This window comes from Schistocerca piceifrons, chromosome 2, assembly GCF_021461385.2.
Source record: "Schistocerca piceifrons isolate TAMUIC-IGC-003096 chromosome 2, iqSchPice1.1, whole genome shotgun sequence".
NCBI classification, from domain to species: domain Eukaryota; kingdom Metazoa; phylum Arthropoda; class Insecta; order Orthoptera; family Acrididae; genus Schistocerca; species Schistocerca piceifrons.
In genome coordinates, this window is record NC_060139.1 from 1,044,952,499 (window position 1) to 1,044,973,239 (window position 20,741).

At 45.1% G+C, this 20,741-nt stretch overlaps 1 protein-coding gene across 3 annotated transcripts in view; it reads right to left on the bottom strand.

Annotated features, from left to right (window-relative positions):
- Positions 1-20,741, bottom strand: part of LOC124777167 — a 614,765-nt gene that overhangs the window by 54,495 nt on the left and 539,529 nt on the right. For all 3 annotated transcript variants that reach the window (XM_047252476.1, XM_047252474.1, XM_047252477.1), the window contains exons 4-6: positions 10,704-10,776; positions 10,221-10,388; positions 6,869-7,067 (exon numbers count right to left, since the gene is read on the bottom strand). In XM_047252476.1, the coding sequence (XP_047108432.1) occupies positions 6,869-7,067; positions 10,221-10,388; positions 10,704-10,776 (440 nt within the window). The remainder of the gene's footprint in view (positions 1-6,868; positions 7,068-10,220; positions 10,389-10,703; positions 10,777-20,741) is intronic.

A 20,741-nucleotide genomic window follows, 5' to 3' on the forward strand; every position in this document is an offset into this window, starting at 1 on the left:
TCGTGTACCGTGAGATCAACATTAACTTTGACATCTTAGACTTTTTTTTTTAATTTGACACACACGCCATTTGGTATGGACGTGCATAATATTGTGTATGCCACTGATGATGGGCTCTATGCCCAATATCAGCATATTTTATTTGAAACTCACGCTCTTTAACAGGAAATGAATTTCATGGCAGTCTCCAGTCAATGACATCTGTAGTTCACTTCCAGTTTCCACTTAAATGAACACTCGTCACTCATTAACAGTTAACACTGCGTCCTCAGCTAATACAGGGACGTATGTCTCTGTATTTTACTTCTCGATCTATTGCCGGCAACTTTCCGTAAACTAATAACCATTCCGAGGTATTGAAGTCTGACGTTTGTTATGCACGAAGTGCTATCGTTACTATTTCAGACTCGGAAACAGGAAATGGTGCAACCCACATACGGTAACATTTCACATTACTTATCTACGAATCGACCCACGTCAATGGATAAAGTTGCTGATGGATGACAGTATAATAGCGCCAGATCCTGAGGTAAACTGTTCGTGGCAGAGTTGTTTGGAAAGCAAGGGTTGGAGAGATGGTGGCGGACTGCTCACACTGAATGGCCTACGGCCTTGCCGCAGTGGTAACACCTGTTCCCGTCAGATCGCCGAAGTTAAGTGCCGTCGGGCTGGGCTAGCAGTTGGATGGGTGACCATCCGGTCCGCCGAGCACTGTTGGCAAGCGGGGTGCACTCAGCCCTTGTGAGGCAAACTGAGGAGCTACTTGATTGAGAGGTAGCGGCTCCGGTCTCGGAAACTGACACACGACAGGGAGAGCGGTGTGCTGACCACAAGCCCCTCCATATCCGCATCCAGGGACGCCTATGGTCTGAGGATGACACAGCGGCCGGTCGGTACAATTGAGCCTTCATGGCCTGTTCGGGAGGAGTTTGGTTTAGTTTTTTGCTCACACTGAATGACCACGTTAAATATTAAACTCCTGCCGTATTACCTTGCGGAATGACGACACGATTGTGAACTTTCAGGTACAGATATGCAACTGGCACATTGCAATGTTGTCCGTTGCACTAATTTATACGTCCCAGTAGTAATAACCATGAAACAGCTTACAGATATCGGATAGAAACTCACGACTAGCTATGAGCTACGAAGAGAATATTGAACATTGCATCGAAGCGAATGATTCACTCGTAATTGTAAATATTTTTAACGCGGTACTATTCGACTGAATTAAGAAGGCAGTCCATCCACCCAAGTAGAAGTTGCACCACGGACAGGTTAGGATGTGTCTACAGGAACACTCATCGCTGAACCAGCTTGCGATCCCTGGCAGCAGCGCATCCTCTCTGTCCGTCGCTGTGCGTCATCGGCAAACCCGATCCTCCGAGACAATTGCCGGTTCTCTTGCTCCTCCCGGGCAGCAGCGGAAGAAGACGCCGGAGCCGCATTCCTTCGACTCCTCCCCTTAATTGGCTCTTCATGCACTCTGTCACGGTCGAAAATACCTTTTTCGCATCATTGCCCGTGGCTGCTTCGTCACTGGTGTGTGGAGTGACGAATGTGTATCCGAGCCGAGTCCACGAAAGGTCGTTAGGAAACACGGTTTGCAGATCTTGGGGTCTGGGTGACGGAGCCCAGTCAGCGGAAGTCGCAGGTAGCTGTAGCTGAAGTTGATGTTTGCGATTAGCGTGAAACAGTGGCGTGTACGACTTTGTAGAAAACCAGAAAGTGTGGAGCAACACTGAGGACATATTCCAAGTCTTGAGTGTATGCTCAAAGTGTCCTTAGCCATCTTGGTCACGTTCTCCAGAACTGCATGCAGCGACATGCTATATTTTTATAGGTTAAGCGTTTTGTACATGGAGAAGGTTCCGTTAACGGATTCTGCCCGGAGAAAGTTTGTGTTGAAAAAGTGATCGGCGATCATAGCTTTACGGGTGTGCTAATGAATCATGCTTTTTGTTCGTGCGTTATAGATTCAGCAACGAGTACTAGCTGTTGCGATTGCCAGTGATCCATATTCTTCGCGTTACTTGCCTCTATATTGAACGAATCGGCTAGAGACATGACACTGAACTTACCATTAAGAGCTGACGATGAACTATTTACCTTGAGCCGAGGAGAGTACTTGCGTATCATCTGGAAGCGTTGTTCTTTCCTCTTGCATTCAGAGAATACTTGTCTCTTCCAGAGAATGTTGTTCTGGGACGTTTGAGAGCTTCCCCCAGTTCCTGGCTGGGTCATACACTACAATCACTCCACAGCTTAGAATCTACGAATGTCAACGATTCTTTCATTTGACATTTTTTACTTGATTTAAATTCAATTGCAGAAGACCGTAACTGTACAGCAGCTGTGTATTGTTGCTTTTATTCCTAATAATTCACATGGATTACTTGGTATGTTTCCAAGATGTAAGTTGTCGCTCTCTTTGCATGACAAGGCCATTTAGAACATTTAGGACTGGTATCCTGCGTGTTACAGCTTGACGTCTCTGTTTTATCTTCTTTTTAATGAGATTTAGACCAACATCAACATCATTAGACCCAATAACCTTGACTACACATTCCTAGTACTAGATGGGAATAATTAAAGAGCAGCTACCCACAGAGACCGAGTGTGGGCTGTGATTTTCGTGTGGCAGCAAAACTTTGTAGATATTCTACTGCGTCAATGAGGAACCAATTTACACTGGAAAAATATAATTCCATTTTTGGCCACCAGGTGCAAATCTCGTCCTGAAAAATTCAAGAAAGACGTATAAGTTGTTCCACGTATAATGGATTAGTAACGGGACATAGGGAGAAAAGGTGAAAGAAGTGAAAAAGCCATAATGTCGATTTTATTATTAACCGCCACTTACGCATTTTTTTTCGATATGAGCACGGGGATTGTCGACGAGATTCTGTACAGCGCCAGATTTGCACCTGGTAGCCAAAATCGGAACTAATGTTTTTTCTGCGTAAATCGTTTCCGCACTAACGCGTTAACATATCTACCAAGTTTCGCTGCCATATGATATGACAACCCACACTAGTGGCTGCACTTTAATTATAACTACCAAGTATGAAGACGAGAATCGGCCTTGCATTCGTCTCAGAAACTCTCGAACACTGATACAAATGTTTATGCTTCTACAGCCAGTGGAATGAAATCTTTCTGGTCATTAGATCATACAATTTTGTATCAATAAACCATGAAGAGGACCGCTGCAAAGACGGTCAAGAAACGTCGGTTACTACAAAAAATCAATTTACCGTTAGTGTTATTACAAAACGACGCGTTTTAAAAACCAAAAGGATTTTATTCGTCTAGGCCGGTTTATGGCAACAGATACTTAGGAAAATCTTGTGCTCGCATTTATACGGTTCACTGTCCGTAGCATTTAGTGTGGTAAGGCAGAGGAGGTGGTAGGGCTCCATCTAAGAGATTGGTCGTGGAAACGATTTGGAGCATTGGAGCTAAATGCTAGAAACAGGAAGAGAAGGTAAAGAACGAGTGGCAAGGACAGTGTATTGCTCAGACAACTGATATGATTGGCAGTAAAAAGTTCTACATCTATTGAATTAAATTCACTGGAATGAATCAATAAATGCAATCAATAAAACGCAATGGTATGAAACGATAGTAAAATCTGCTTTGAAATACTGGATCTGTAGTGTAATGAAAATGTGGGGATAAAAATTGGAGGAAAACGTAAGTAACATTATTTACGTCGTTTCTAGAAGCATTCTCGGGTATCCTAATGTCTAAGGTAACGGTTTGTGATTACTTGTATATCTACCTGTGTTCGCATTCTATCCAGCTACAATTTTTCATTAGTGAAAACACTTGTGCTCAGTGACCTCCGAAACTGTGCGACAGCTTCGTTACAGCAGAGTCACGGTGGACGCGGAAGTGTACGGCAGGTTTGCGTAACGCGCCGGCGTCTTCCTGCCCGATGTCAGACACCGTGGAGCAGACACGCCCTGTTCTGCCGTCAGAGGGGGCCTTGGCTGTGAGTCGCACGGCTTCACGGTCGTCCGGAAGTCCCAGCTAACCAGAGTTCGCGACGCGGAACAGGTGTCAGCCTGTGTCGCTAATGGGCTGTCTGTCTCAAGAACACGAAGACGAGGCATCTGACACCTGTTGAGGGACCACGCTGTCAGTAATTCACTGTCCCCTCAGGAAGATACGACACAGAAAAGGAACATGAAAAATGTAACAGTATTTCGTGGAGGAACTTTTCACCAAATTAGTAACGAATATTGGATACGTGACTGTGTTTAAGACTACAAAAGACGTCTGTTACGGTGGTAACATCGTGAATGACCAACATCTGACGTTACCACATTCATTTTACTGTCCACCTACTGTTATTCTAAAACTCAGTTCAAAGACTGGTTTCATGCAAATCTCTACGTCATTGTATTCTGTGTAATCTCTGCATAACGACTGAAACCCATATTCATCCAAACCTACTTACTGTATTAATCCGTTGTACTCAGTCTACAATTTTTACTCGCACTACCCTTCATTACCAAATCGCCTCCCGATGGGACCTATCACCTGATCCCATCTTTTAGTCGTTTTGCCGTAAATTTATTTTTCTCTGCAAATTCGAATTGGTACCTCTTCATTCGCTATTGGATCTACCCATTCAATCTTCAACATTCTTCAGTAATCTCATATTTTTTAAAAGCTTCTGTTCTCTTCTTGCATTATCGTCCATGCTTCACTTCCATACAAGTCTACAATTCACTCACACACCTTCATCAAAGACTTCCTAACACTTAAGTTTTCATACCTCTTTTTCAGAAATGCTTTCCGTGCTGTTGCCAGTCCGCATTTCATATCGTCTCAACTAAAGCCATTATAAGTTGTTTTACTGGCCAAATAGCTACACTGATCCACTACTTTTAGAGTCTCATTTTCTAATCTAATCTCTTCAGCATCACCTGATTTAACGCGACTACATTCCAATAATTTAGTTTTCTTCATGAACATTTTACAACATCTTTCAAAAACATTACCCATTGCATTCAACTGCTCTCCCAATTCTTTCGTTGTCTCTGACAGAATTATAATGTTATCGTCAAAATTGAACTTTTTATTTTTTTCTCCATGAACTTTAATCCCCGTTCACAGTTTGTCCTAATTTCCTGTACTGCTTGGTCTCTATACAGATCGAATAACTTCGTAAATAGGCTACAACACTGTCACACTCTCTTCTCAACTACTACTACTTCCCTTTCTTGTCTTTCGACCCTGTAACTGCAGCGTTGTTTCTGCACAAGTTGTAAATAACTTTTCGCTCCCTGTATTTGACTTCTGTTACCGTCAGAATTTCGAAGAATGCGGTCCAGTCAACGTTGTCAAAAGCTTTCTCGAAATCTTTAAATCGTGTGAACGTAAGTTTGCCTTTGTTTAATCCATCTTCTAAGAGAAGTCATAGGGTTAGTCCTGCTTGATGTGTCCCTCAGTTCCTTCTAAACCCAAACTGGTCTTCGCCGAGGTCACCTTCAAACAGTTTTACCAATCCTCCGTTAATATCTGTTGTAAATATTTTGCAGTCATAACTTATTAAACTAATGATTCGTTATTATGGACATTGGCCACCACCTGTGTTCTTTGCGACCGAAACTACACTGACGTGACAAAAGTCATGGGATAGCTATATGCACATATACAGACAGCGGTAGTATCGCGTATACAAGGTGTAAAATGGGAATGCATTAGTGGTACTTCCATTTGTTCTCATGTGATTCATGTGAAAAAGTTTCTGGCGTGATCATGGCCGTATGACGGGAATTAACAGACTTCGAAAGCGGAATGATGGTTAGGGCTATACGCATAGGACATCCCATTACGGAAATCCTTAAAGAATTCAATATCCCGAGATCCACAGTGTCAAGTGTGTGCCGAGAATACCAAATTCCAGGCCACATCACGGATAATGCAGCGGCCCATAGCCTTCACTTAAAGATCGTGAGCAGCGGCGTTTGCTTAGAATTGTTAGTGCTGACAGACAAGCAACACTGCATGAAATAACAGCAGAAATCAATGTGGGACGTACGACGAGCATGTGCGTTAAGACAGTTAAGCGAAATTTGGCGTTAACGGGCTAAAGCCGTAGAGGACATACGCGAATGTCCTTGCTAACAGCTCGATATCGCCTTCGGGACTCGTGACTACATCGGTTGGACCCTAGACTGTTGGAAAATCGTGATCTGGTCAGATGAGGCCCAATTTCAGTTAGCACCGATTTCAGTTAGCGCAGACCCGACGAAGGCATGGACCCATGTTATCAACAAGGCACTGATGGTGACTCCATAATAGTGTGGGCTGTGTTTAAGTGGAATGGACTGGGTCCTCGGTTATGTTTGGCTACTTCAAGACCATCTGCTACCATTCATGGACTTCACGTTCCCGAACAGCGATGGAAATTTTATGGATGACAATGTACCATGTCACTGAGCCACAGTTGTTTGCGATTGGTTTGAAGAACATTCTAGGCAGTTCTAGCGAATGATATGGCCACCCAATTCACCCGACATGAATCCAATGGAACATTTGTGAGGCTTAATCGAGAGGTCAGTTCGTGCACATAACCCTACACCGGCAAACTTTCCCAATTACGGAATACTGTGGAGACAACTTGGCTGAATATCTCTGCAGGGGATCTCCGACGACTTCTGGTCAGCTGGAGTCAGGCTTTCCTTTACATAGACCATCCACTGAAAATGTCCTCCGTCGATGAGGACGAAACGTTGAGTTTCTCAAATGAAATTCAATCGACCACGGCTTGGAATATTTTGGGGACAGTGATTAGCGATATAGCGCGGCAGCCTGAACAGGCGAGCAGTGGCGAGCGAGCGCTGGGACCCACCTGGCGGCAGCTTGCTCTTGAGCATGTCCATGGCGACGACGTTGACGACGAGCACCCAGATGGGGCAGTCGAGCAGCTCGGCCTCGTTCTTGACGAAGGCGACGGCGCTCAGGCACTGACACTCCAGCCGGCGGCGGTCCGGGTAGGCGCGCCGCAGCTCGCGGCTCACGTTCTGCTGGAACTTCTTCATGTCGAACAGCTGCCAACACACAGCGCCGTGTCACTACTGTGCGCGGGCGACAACAGGGGGCACACAACTACCAAGACTAACAAAAACCTCCACTGTTGTTAATACTTGTAGCCAACTCTCCACAGTGTCCACTTATGCTTTATGATATAGGCAAGAAAAAATTCCGTCTCTTCCCTCTCACTGTTTCATTTGCGCCTACGAAACATGTTTCACCTTTCCATGCTAGGCATCATCAGTGCACTGTAATATAAAGGAAACTATTGATCTATCGTATACCGGGCGATCAAAAAGTCAGAATAAATTTGAAAACTGAATAAATCACGGAATAATGTAGATAGAGAGGTACAAATTGACACACATGCTTGGAATGACATAGGGTTTTATTAGAACCAAAAAAATACAAACGTTCAAAAAAGTCCGACAGATGGCGCTTCATCTGATCAGAATAGCAATAATTAGCATAACCAAGTAAGACAAAGAAAAGATGATGTTCTTTACAGGAAATGCTCAATATGTCCACCATCATACCTCAACAATAGCTGTACTCGAGGAGTAATGTTGTGAACAGCACTGTAAAGCATGTCCGGAGTTATGGTGAGGCACTGACGTAGGATGTTGTCTTTCAGCATCCCTAGAGATGTCGGTCGATCACGATACACTTGCGACTTCAGGTAACCCCAAAGCCAATAATCGCACGGACTGAGGTCTGAGGACCTGGGAGGCCAAGCATGACTAAAGTGGCGGCTGAGCACACGATCATCACCAAACGACGCGCGCAAGAGATCTTTCACGCGTCTAGCAATATGGGGTGTTTTGTTTTTGGTTCTAATAAAACCCAATGTCATTCCAAGCATGTGTGTCAATTTTTACCTCTCTATCTACATTATTCCGTGGTTTATTAGGTTTTCAAATTTATACTGACTTTTTGATCACCCGGTATATTGTGATATGAGATCTGTAGTGATTCTTGGTACCTCTATATTATTATGCATTTACAGATACATGGTTGCGCGCTTCCTTACATTTTATGTAAAAATGAATTTAAGTGGAGGAAATTCTGTTCAGGAGATATACTGTGCTGATTATATACACATAAAAGAAGGATGAAATACAGCCAGTCTAAATTTACACAAGTTTTAAAAAACCACAAGAGAGAAAAGTCAGCTTTGATATCATAGAACTACTTTGGTAGTAGGGCCCTAACTCACGTTTACCCCTAGAATATTTCAAGCAAATACCCAAGACGAACATTAACTGATAATTCTCTCTCAAGAACCGATGACAAATATACGTAATGAAATCCGTGGACGACCAACACCTTGACAGTGAGTATGCCTGCCCTGATGTTTCCATCCAGTGCAACATCGGGCCACCGTCATATACGACTGCAGCACAAACGTGGATATTCCACGATTCGACCAGCCGGCCAAATGGAGACCCACAATGAGGCCCCTTTTAAACGTTGTCAGGTGCTGATTACGCTGTCTCACACGAGTACGCCCCGTGTCCTCCATCATCTTTCATCCCTTATATACCCTACCAGGACTGTTAACAACACTACTGTTAGTCAAGAAAGTAACTCGATTTCGTTCTGTGCGTGCATTTGTTGTAGTGCGTTCTTTGAGGTTGGAGGTCGAAATGTTAAACAGTTACTTTGACCTTATGCTGTTGCTGTAAGGTACAAGTTGTTTCCATCAATAAAATGCAAATATTTCTGATTAAAAATGTACTCAGTTGAGACACTACGGCATAATTTTGACCCAAATGTTTGGGACACCCATCTTGTAAGGCTCATGTTACATATTTTACACCACCTGACAAAAAATGTGTAGCACCCAGAAAGGGATGAGGAAAGTAAATTAAACCTCACGGGTTGAGAAGGCAAGTGACATTATTTCAATGACAACAAAATCGAGTAATATTTACAATAAGCTTGACAGCATGAGCTTACTCATTAGCATGACGTTGCACCCCCTCTGTCCTGGATGCATAAGCCCGCCCACAGCTGTTGCAACTGGTACGTCGCATCCCTGATACAGGCACGGAATTTACGACTGTGCTGGTCCCAGACACGTTCTATTGAGGAAAGCTCTGAGGATTTTGTTCGCCACGGCAGTATCTCAGGAACACGTAGATAGTTCATAGAGACGCGTCCCATGTGTCGACAAGCGATGCTCTGTCAAAAAATGGCACCACTGCACTGTCACATAAGAGGTAACACGTGACAAAGCGCTATGTGAGTGACATACCATTATGCCGCCAGAGTTCGCTAAAGTCATACATGATGGCTGCCAACACCACGACGTCAGAAGTAGCACCACTGCGCCTCTCGATAACATTTCAAAATGGGACCTCTCCCTAGGTCGCCGCCGTACACACAGCCGATCGTCAACTGCGGTTAAGCAGAACCGCGATTCATCGCTGAACACAATGTGTTTAGTTCATCTGCAGCCCATGCTTCCCGGTCTCATGAAAGGCAGTCGTTGGTATTGTGGCGTTAACGAGCGCCTACGTATGAGACGGTAGTTCACAAGTCCGGCTGCTGAGACACTCCGATCAATGCTGCGGGATAACACAACAGGTTTACAGGGAGACCGTCACTTGTAGGAGGACGGCAGGCGCAGATACGAAGGGACACAATAAGTTGATCCTCCCTTGCGATGATCTGGCGTGGACGACCAGCACCTTGACAGCGAGTATGCCTGCCTTGATGTTTCCATCCAGTCCAACACTGGGCCACCGTCATATACGACTGCAGCACGAATCTGGACATAGCACGATTCGACCAGCCGGCCAAATGGAGACCCACAATGAGACCCTTTCAAACTCTGTCAGGTGCTGATAACTCTGTCACACACGAGTACGCGCCGTATCCTCCATCATCTGTTATATCTTATATACCCTGGTAACAACACTAAACACGGACAACACTAACTGTATTCTTTACCGTTCTACCTGTCACAAGGAATTGGAGCTTCAATCACTTACAGATCCACCTATAGTGCGTACGTGTACGAAGTTACATTGGCACCCGACCCTGTCTTCTGGGCACTTCACTTTGTTTGTCTGGCCTTGTAGTTACTTACAGTAATTGCTAGTGTGTACCTAGCGCGTGTTTTCCCCATCCCAGTGAGAGGCGCCTCGAAGTGTCTGCATGCTCACCTTGACTGGTTTCTCCATCTCGAGCGCACAGCCCGGCAGCTTGAGCACGTCGTTTCCGATGCTGGTCTCTTCGTCCGGAGAGCCGGCCGTGCTCTTCACGTAGACGTTGCTCTTGGACACGCGCTTCACCAGGATGTTGCCCTGGTCGTCCATCTTGACTTTCACTCCCTGTGGATCCGAGGGTCGTATCAGATCACTGTACATGCTAGACACCCAGTATGACGCTGCACAAGATGAACAAGAACCTCAATCATACTTTAATTGAACTTGTAGTGTCTACCAAGCAAAGAGAAGCAATTCTATCACGTTATTTTATACAGTTCATAAGCAACAGAAATTTGTACTCTGAATTTTTTTCATCTAGACAGGAAAGGAAAATGCAGATGTGAGCAATTTAAATTTCCTTTCTAGTCTTTACAGTAATGTATAAACAAGTTAGGAAAGAATATGTAATAAAATCTAACAGCTGACATTATAACATACCTGTCCAATGTGTCTCTTGACTTCCTCTGTCTTGGCGTCCCGCATTGGGTTGTCAAATCCGCACAGCCCGATCCTGTAACACAGTAAAAACGAAACGTTGTTATATGCCTCTGCAGCACGACAGCAAGTAGGAAATACGGTAATGTTGGCTGTAGGGACTACATATCTACCGCTATTATGTCACATATTTTGCTCTCTCTTCCCAATTAGGTGAGACCATTTTGAGACGAAGCTACTCGTTCATGGTACGAATGAATGCTATTAAAAATGAAGAGAAAACATAACAATAAGAGAATCTTCTTTGCACATTAGATTACTTAACTTAGTGGGCAAGATCAGCCAATCCCAACGAACAGAGACTGAGGCGGAACTTTTCCAATCGGACATATTTGGGAAGGTATTTCAGTTCCATCACTTGTCTTACAAACAATTATTTGCTAGAAACCCCTGTACGTAACTTAAAGAAGTACGCCACAAGGAAGGCAATCAATTTGAAAACGTGGAAGTTTACAGTCGTCGTGGAAGCCTGTAGGGTTTGGTCCTGCACTACCGTGCACGAATTTCTTTCAAATAGTTGAGGAAGCAATCCGTGTTTCTGTCAAATGTTCAATGACTGCACGCTACTTTTACTTTTGAATGAGTCCAAGTTACCAACCACAAATTCCCAAGAGAATTTATACGAAGGAATGACATTCTGAAAGCCCTTACAAATTATCACTGTGAAAGCACCAAAGTATAATACAGTAAGATATAACAGAGATAAGAGAGTAAACGACCTCCTCCCACACCCTTCAGCTACGCAATCATCTGCTGCGTTCGTAATGAAGTCGCTGTCGAAGGGCCTTTAAACCCTAATCTAAGATTTTCCCACAGATGCTTCGTGACCTAACCGAGCACAGATTAAGTCCCACGCGCGCTCAAAATGCAACAAGAGAGTTCACTTCGCCGTGCAACAAACATGCCTACGCCCAAGGACAGCGGATCAGGAAGACGAAAGCGCCAATTAGAGAGCCAGCCAACACGGCGTATTCAAATTAGCCCGGCATTACGTCCATTGTCGCTCGGCAGACAATGGCATGGCCCATCTGCAATGCCACCCTTCCGATCGGCAAGTAGTGTACGCCGGAGTCTGCGTTGGCGAGGCATTTTATTGTCTGCGTAGCAGAACACGCGACGGTTATCCAACAGCCCGCTGCCTCCCCACGCAGTACGCTAATGAACGGGCGGCATCGTGGTTCCGTCTCCCACCAATACGGCATCCTAACCCGCCTCATAAAGATCGGAAGGAAACAGAGCGGAAGGGAATACTGCCAATGAGATTCCAGCTGTTCTACAGCGATTTTCACCAAGTTTTGTGACAAATGAAATCTTGGTGCGCAATAACAGTTTACTGCAAAATTCTCTCTCTCTCTCTCTCTCTCCCGTCTGTCTGTCTGACTGTCTCTCTCTCTCTCTCTCACTCATTCACTCGCTCTCTCTCTCTCTCTCTCTCTCTCTCTCACACACACACACACACACACACACACACACACACACACACCATGCGCGCGAGTGGCTATTCGTCAGTACCTCTGATATTTCAGAAAAAAGGCTACACAAAGATGACAGTCCATATAGAACAGTGACAAGTATCAGTGGGTAGAGCGTCTCTGCGAGTTTCGTTTTTTAATACGCCACGCACCGTAGTTGTGCTATAGGGTAGGTGTGTCAGAACCTGTAGACAAACCATAATGTCGCACCGCATTATATCGCGCCTGCCGGCGGGCAAACCAATGAACATATTTCCAAACCGGGCTTCTGTCGCGCTTTCCCGAGAATTACATGTCAGCGATTTCTATGAATTACGCGCACGTATTGACGTTCCTCGTAACGCAACGGTGTCCATACTGAGCATGTGTAATGTGAATTAATAACTTGAAGAAGATGCTCTACCCACTGATGTGTGTATGTTTTCTGTATGTCTGGTAGTTCTCGCGCGAGCGTCTTCTGAAAAACCAGAGGTACTTACGAATAACGTTGTGCATCAGATGTCCCTTTTAAGTGCCGTCAGGTGCATTTTTTTCTGATACTTCGGCAGATATTTGCAAATTGGTTTTTCCAGCGTGTAGCAGCAGTTATCCCAAACAAACACCGCTCATTCTGTTTATCATTCGAGGCCCAGCGTCGAAGGAAAGCTTCGGGTTGATTTCCGGATACAAACAAAATTTTTTAAAGCTGAATTTTTCATGCCCATTCGACAGAGCGGTCTAAATTTGGTCTTTTGCCATATCTGTTTTGTTGACATGTGTTAAGAGAGTGAATAAAGCGTAGAATAACCAGAATTCCAGCAGTGGCTGAGCTGCGCTGCTGCCCGGCGGTGTTGACGCTACTGGAGTACTGGTTATACTTCGTGTTTTCCTCACCCTGTAGTTTGGATGGAGCTGCTATGGGTATAGTAGTCGCGTTCCAGGACCTGTTAATTCAACAACCAAGGCGCCGATAGACCTTTCTCCTAGTGTAACCTGGCGAAAATCCTATATGTACATTGGCTGCTGGCAAATAATAATTAGTAATTAGTTGAGAAGTGGAAAAGTAGCAGTTGATGCAAAGTTTGCAGAGGATTTATAAATAGAACAACCGAGTGTTCCAGAGCAAGGGGCAAAGTGTTCATTTTTATATATATTTTTTTTTTTTCGGGCAATGACTGTTGATATCCCTTGGCACTGTAATACTTCAAATTGTGTAACTTGTCATCCTTCACGGCAAATACTTTTCAACACTTTAAAAGTGGATAGCACCAAACTGACACAGTCCATTCGTAAGAAATGTCAAATTTCTATACAGATGGGCGTTTATATCGGTAAACTGCAAGGCATTGCAGAGTCTGACCACTCCGACCGTTCATACCCAGCATCAGAGAACGTAACATGATCTGAATCACAGTTTTATTTATACGGGAGTGCACGAAAATACTGGGCGCTTTACAGACTATAAAGGAGAAGTCGTGTCGTGTCACAGCAAGACACGGAATGCGACGCGAGAATAACTATAGGACGACATAGGCAAAAAGAAAAGCTATACAGTATGTTTGCAAGTCACGTCAAGAATATATGACCTTGGTTCCCACGCGAAAAAGAAGTATCGCGTTTGGCAGATGGCCGGCTTGTCCGTACGCTCAGGTATGAAATTCTAAACGCTGCCTCGCTAGTGAAATTCCTGAAGTGACAGTTTATTTTTTCGCCTATGAAGACGCCGTCGATTATATTTAATAGCGTTCCAGCGTTACGTCGAACTGAAGTCCGCCCAGAATAATAAAATTCAACTAAGCACGTCGGCATTTTTCAAGGCTTTGGTGGCAAAAACGACAGTCACAGTTAGTAGAAAGGCGTCTCTTATACGGTAGAAACTCATCTTGGTTCTCATCGTATGAGCGGAAAATTCAGTCTGCATAATTTGTGTACAATTTACACTAGATATGGGCAGCTAGAAAAGAAACGAAGAAAACAATCTTCCGTACTGGAACAGGCATTGTACAATACGGTTTCGTTATTGTTGAGAAGATGAATGTTTGTGACAATTTCTCGTGATTAAAGTATCATTAGCTCCACAGTCAACGTTTGAGGTCGCGTTCCTCCGAACTCATTGTTAACTGAACGACAGCACCGATGTCAACATAGCGCCGTTCTTGTTAAATGTTACAACGTCACTGCCATGTGATTCATTCCACTCTGACGTAGGTTATATTGTACCGTACTATAATTTTAACGTTAACTTCCAGCTCCTATTACATTAAATGTCGCTCGAATTACACGTAAAAGCACACGCCAAAACAGTCGACCATACAGATGATTTTCAATACACCTTTTAAAACATTTTATGGTGTACGCTGCTCGATACTGCAACCGAATTCACGTCAAAATTATATTACTCGAATAAAGCAATGTTCGTCGCGTGTCTATAAGGAGAGAAATAGAAGCACTTAAGTTCAACGTCCCGTCAACGACGAAGTCATTGGAAACATAGCACAAGCTCGAATTGGAAAATGATTGTGTTGGAAATCGTCCACGTACTTTTCAACTCAAAAATCGTGCCATTTACCTTATAGATTTAGAGAAATCACAAAAACCTTTACGTGATTATTCAGACTTTCACGGAAGATTTGCTCAACATATGGGTCTTGGTCTCCCACCGGATCACGTTGTATAAATCCCACGACAGTTTTTCGAGGCAGGTGCTCGCTAGTGAGCGGCAGCAACTGTGCGACTGGTCCTCGCGGAGGTTCGAGTCCTCCCTCGAGCATGGGTGTGTGTGTTTGTCCTTAGGATAATTTAGGTTAAGTAGTGTGTAAGCTTAGGGACTTATGGCCTTAGCTGTTGAGTCCCATAAGATTTCACACACATTTGAACATATTTTTGAGCGGCAGCAATGAGTACGTTATGGAGGCCTCGTCCCAAAGTCGCACGTGCGCATGTACTGCCGATCTGTTTCCAACGGGCCTTTTGTGCCAAGCCACTGGTGCTGCTGCCGATCTGTGCTGCGGCCGGGGGCTAAACTAAAACTAATATCTCGGTGGATCGTACACTATGCTGTAGGGGATCTGTCACCAGATATTCTTGTTCCCCTGTATACATAATGGCAGCAAGCTCATGGTTCCAGGTTCTACTTAGTCCCTATTTATAAGGTTATCTGCCATGTGAATAAGTATTACCTCCTTTACAGCCCCAGGACGAAACTGAGGCTATATTTTTTGTCTTCTTGTACAGCAGGCAATGTCCTGTACTAACGGAATGTCCCGCTATTGAAATTTCATGCAGTTGGTGGAGACGCATATGACGATGACGTCCGGCACATCTGTCTTGCACTGTAATGTCTGCCCAGTGCAGGACATCCCACACTCACGGGGAATATCTCCCAAAAAACTAGACTGCCGGATGGTAATTCTAGTCCAGATTCTCGAAAAGGCGATTCCAGACCGGCACAGGGCTTGGCCTATTTGTTTCGAGAAACATACACTACTGGCCATTAAAATTGCTACACCACGTGATGACGTGCTACAGACGCGACATTTAACTTACAGGAAGAAGATGCTGTGATATGCAAATGATTAGCTTTTCAGAGCATTCACACAAGGTTGGCTCCGGTGGCGACACCTACAACGTGCTGATATCAGGAAGTTTCCAACCAATTTCTCATACACAAACAGCAGTTCACCGGCGTTGCCTGGTGAAACGTTGTGATGCCTCGCGAAAGGAGGATAAATGCATACCATGACGTTTCCGACATTGATAAAGGTCGGATTGTAGCCTATCGCGATCGCGGTATATCGTATCACGACATTGCTGCTCGCGTTGGTCGAGATCCAATGACTGTTAGCAGAATATGGAATCGGTGGGTTCAGGAGGGTAATACGGAACGCCGTGCTGGATCCCAACGGCCTCGTATCACTAGCAGTCGAGATGACAGGCATCTTATCTGCGTGGCTGTAACGGATCGTGCAGCCACGTCTCGATCCCTGAGTCAACAGACGGGGACGTTTGCAAGACAACAACCATCTACACGAACAGTTCGACGACGTTTGCAGCAGCATGGACTATCAGCTCGGAGACCATGGCTGCGGTTACCCTTGACGCTGCATCACAGACAGGAGCGCCTGCGATGGTGTACTCAACGACGAACCTGGGTGTACGAATGGCAAAACGTCATTTTTTCGGATGAATACAGGTTCTGTTTACAGCATCATGATGGTCGCATCCGTGTTTGGCGAGATAGCGGTGAACGCATATTGGAAGCGTGTATTCGTCATCGCCATACTGACGTATCACCCGGCGTGATGGTATGGGGTGCCATTGTTTGCACGTTCGGTCACCTCTTGTTCGCATTGACGGTACTTTGAACAGTGGACGTTACATTTGAGATGTGTCACGACCCGTGGCTCTACCCTTCATTCGATCCCTGCGAAAACCTACATTTCAGCAGGATAATGCACGACCGCACGTTGCAGGTCCTGTACGGGCCTATATGAATACAGAAAATGTTCGACCGCTGCCCTGGCCAGCACATTCTCCACATCTCTCACCAGTTGCAAACGTCTGGTCAATGGTGTACGAGCAACTGGCCAGTCACTATTCTTGATGAACTGTGGTATCGTGTTATAGCTGCATGTGTAGCTGTACCTGTACACGCCATCCACGCTGTTTGACTGAATGCCCAGGCGTATCAAGACTGTTATTACGGCCAGAGGTGGTTGTTCTGGGTACTGATTTCTGAGGATCTATGCAGCCAAATTGCGTGGAAATGTAATGACATGTCAGTTCTAGTATAATATATTTGTCCAATGAATACCCGTTTATGATCTTCATTTCATTTGTATGTAGCAATTTTAATGGCCATTAGTGTATTAATGTCAGTGTTCTACGTGGTTCGTAGGTAGTTTCGTGATAACACGGAACTGTGGCGCACACGCCCTCGCATGTGTCCGTATGGCGCAGTCCGCTGGAGTTCCGTTCAGTAGCGAGCAACGGCGGCCGGCTGGGAGCGGCGGCTGCTGGAAAAGGCTGGAAAGCCGCTGGAGCCGGCCAGCAGCCGCGCCCGATCTGCGACGGGCGGCCTTGGTAACGGTGTTGCTAGGCGGCTCGGCTCGCCTCGAGGACGCCTGGCGCTGCGGAGCGCCGGCCTGCAGCGGAGACGCTTCTCCTCTAAAGGCACGGCGCACAGTGTGACACCCAGCTCTGCAGCCCAAGAGTCAGCCCAACATTCGCTCCGTTTTATGTAACGGCTTTAATGAGAAATCTTGTGTTGTACACGGCGGCCAAAATTAAAGCAACCCGCAAGGTATTCCACCCACTTTAAATAGGCAACCCAACCTGCATCATTCATCTCAGGTAAGGATGATGTAAGTTGCGTTGCCTGTCTCCAAGTACATGAAATATTTTCCGGGCCAGTTTCGTTTTGTCCATCCTGTGTTTTACGACCATCTGTTATCTGATAGTCCGCCCCCGGTAGCTGAGTGGTCAGCGCGACAGACTGTCAATCCAAAGGGCCCGGGTTCGCTTCCCAGCTGGGTCGGAGATTTTCTCCGCTCAGGGACTGGGTGTTGTGTTGTCCTAATCAACATCATTTCATCCCCATCAAGGCGCAAGTCGCCGAAGTGACGTCAAATCGAAAGACTTGCACCAGGCGAACGGTCTACCCGACGGGAGGCCCTCGTCACACGACATTTCATCTGTTATCCGATGAGTGCGAAACCGTAGTTGAGTGGTCAGGACCCGAGATCGATTCCCGGTACTGCCAGGTCTTTTTCCTCGATGAGAAGGCTAGAACGGGTGCACTCAGCCTCTTGACGCCAGCTGTGGCGTTACTGGACCGAGGAGCGACGCTCCCAGGTCACGAAAATTGACAATGAGCGGGAGGGCGGTGTGCTGACGCCACGCTCCTCTACAACGCATCCGACAGGGCCGTTGGAGAAGGATGACACGGCGGTCAGTCGGTACCGATAGGCCTACCAGAGCATGTGGAAGGAGTTTATGAAACATAAGGCAATTTCTTTTTCCGGAAATATTCTGTGGGATTCGAATCTCTGTTGGCTTTCCAATGGCTTCCTTCACTTACCACAGGCGAGGCGAATACTGGCATGGTTAAGCAAATACCACCAACCGACTTCTTCCCCCCTCCCAACACCTACCCCTCCATCCTTCTCTGCTTCAGCTCTTGATTGGATTTTTTTCCCTAGTCGACAACACTTTAATTTCTAACCTTCTTTCCTTCATTGTTTCAATTACTTTCAACTGTAGCCACCCCACGTACGATCCCTGTCACAGGAAAATGTGTGTGTGTGTGGGGGGGGGGGGGGGAGGGGTTTAAATATTAGAGGGAGACCAACGCTTGAGAACATCCATTACGAAGGTTCACATGGATGTAGGCTGAAGTAGTCAGGAAGAGATGAAGAGGTTTCTACAGGATAATCTAGCGGGGAAAATAGCATCAAACCAGACTGAAGACACGAGATTTATTCTTTACTTCTTCATGAAATTCCAAGTATAAAGCATCTGTTACATTTAAATCACGCCATATTAACCGTGATATGCTGCTATTTGAATCAATGATTTATTTACTATCAGTTTCGGTGGCACAGGTCAGGAATCATCAGCTGTCATTAAACGCCAAATACGTGATGATTGTCTGTGCGATAGAGTCAGATGTTGAAAAGTTTTCAAAGTGGTGCAATAAAAATTTGAGAAATGTAAAAGTGTGCACTTAACACAACACTAAAGTGTGATATACAGTCACTACAATATGAATGTAGGGACGTGAAATGGAACGATCACATGGGCTCAGCAGTAGATGAGGCAAGTGACTGTCCTCGGTTCCTTTGTAGGATACTGGGAAAACACAATTAACCTCCAAAGGATATTGCTTACAGACCAATAGTGCGACCCATCCTGAAATACTGCTCAAGTATTTGGGACGTATACCAGATAGTACTAACGGGGCATATGGAACTTAAGTGAAGATGGGCAACGCCAAGTGGTCAGTTGTTTGTGTAATTCGCGGAAGTGTGTCTAGCAAGTGTTGAAAAGCCTGAAGGGGAATGGCTTGGAGGCAGACAAGTATCTCGCGAAAACCTACTTCTAAAATTTCAAAACCTGTTATCAACTGTGTAATCTAGAAATATACTCCAGCCCCTTACGAATCGTTCAGATAGGGACACAAGAGACAATATAGTCTATTTACAGAGCCTTTAAGCGAATGGAAACGTTGGGAAATTTAGTATGCTTTACAGTGGAAAGTACCCTCTTCCATACAGTTCTCAGCAGTTTGCATTGTGTGAATGTCGACGTATGACTGGTAGTCAGCTTATATCGAGGAATATGACGTTCTTAATACATTTACAAATTGCAGGAAATTCAGTGTGTAAGATATATGTGCAACCGTTACATGTATCAAAACTTTATCGAAGCGAACCGATGAGAGATCAGTTGTCTCAAACCTACATATGTTTTAAAAACGTCTGTAGTACAAAAATAGTATTGGTTTCAACCATCTTACAAGGTAATAGCAGGTCCAGTGCCAACCCTTTTTGTTAAGTAGCGATTGAGATTCTCTCAGTGACTGACTACCTTCTCTACTCCAAGAAACAAAAGGCGAAAAGGCTCCTATAAATAACGCGAATACTGTCATCTGTGAAGCAAGGAGAGTGCTGAAGTGGCGATCGACCTGAGCGGAATCGATGCCACGTGATCCGACGTCGGGAACAAAGAGAGGCCCGGCCGCGCTGTATTGTGTCGCTCTGTAGCTTGGCTGCGGCTGCTGTTGCTGTCTCCTTGACCGCCCCAGTATCCGGCTACGACACGCCCGCCCCGCAACGCTACTCCCTTTCTACTCGCACATTCGTGCACGTGCGCACTCTGGTATCCGCACACGTGCGTGAGTGCGTGAAACGCACGTGATGTGCGTGGACACCGCCCTACTGCTTGCGATTTCGCAACCGTGGAAGTCGACGAGCCCAATTTGAGACGATGCACGTGATTTGCATTCAGACCTACCATTCTTGATACGCTCATACTGTATTTCAGACTAAGGAAATTTGGCTTTAGGTCCAGTTTTTTGCTGCGCCTAAAATGACACAAGGCATAGATACCAACGTGATATTTATTTTTTGCCTATCAAACGGTGCTTCTATTATTTTACTAGACATTTAACAGAAATTGAAATTATAAGGGTAAAGTACGCAGAACACGAGTTACCAAAAGAATAATTATTTTTTTTTTTACCTCGGTCTACTTTAGACCACAGGAATCAATTGGTTTGCTGGTTAGTCTTTCCTTCCCCTCTCAGAATTTCTTCATTCTTTCCTCTGTCCAGTCGGTCTTAGGTCGTGCACTTTGCTTTTCTTGGAACCCCCTTGAAGTACTCAAACTTCGTTCAAAATACCTCTCTATCACAGACCTCTTTCTGATTTATCCCAACTTCCTCCATGTCCTTTCTTATTTACTCAACTCATTCTCTGTTCGCCTGTAGTTTGATGGCGTAGACACAGATTTTCTTTGTCAATCTGCATTC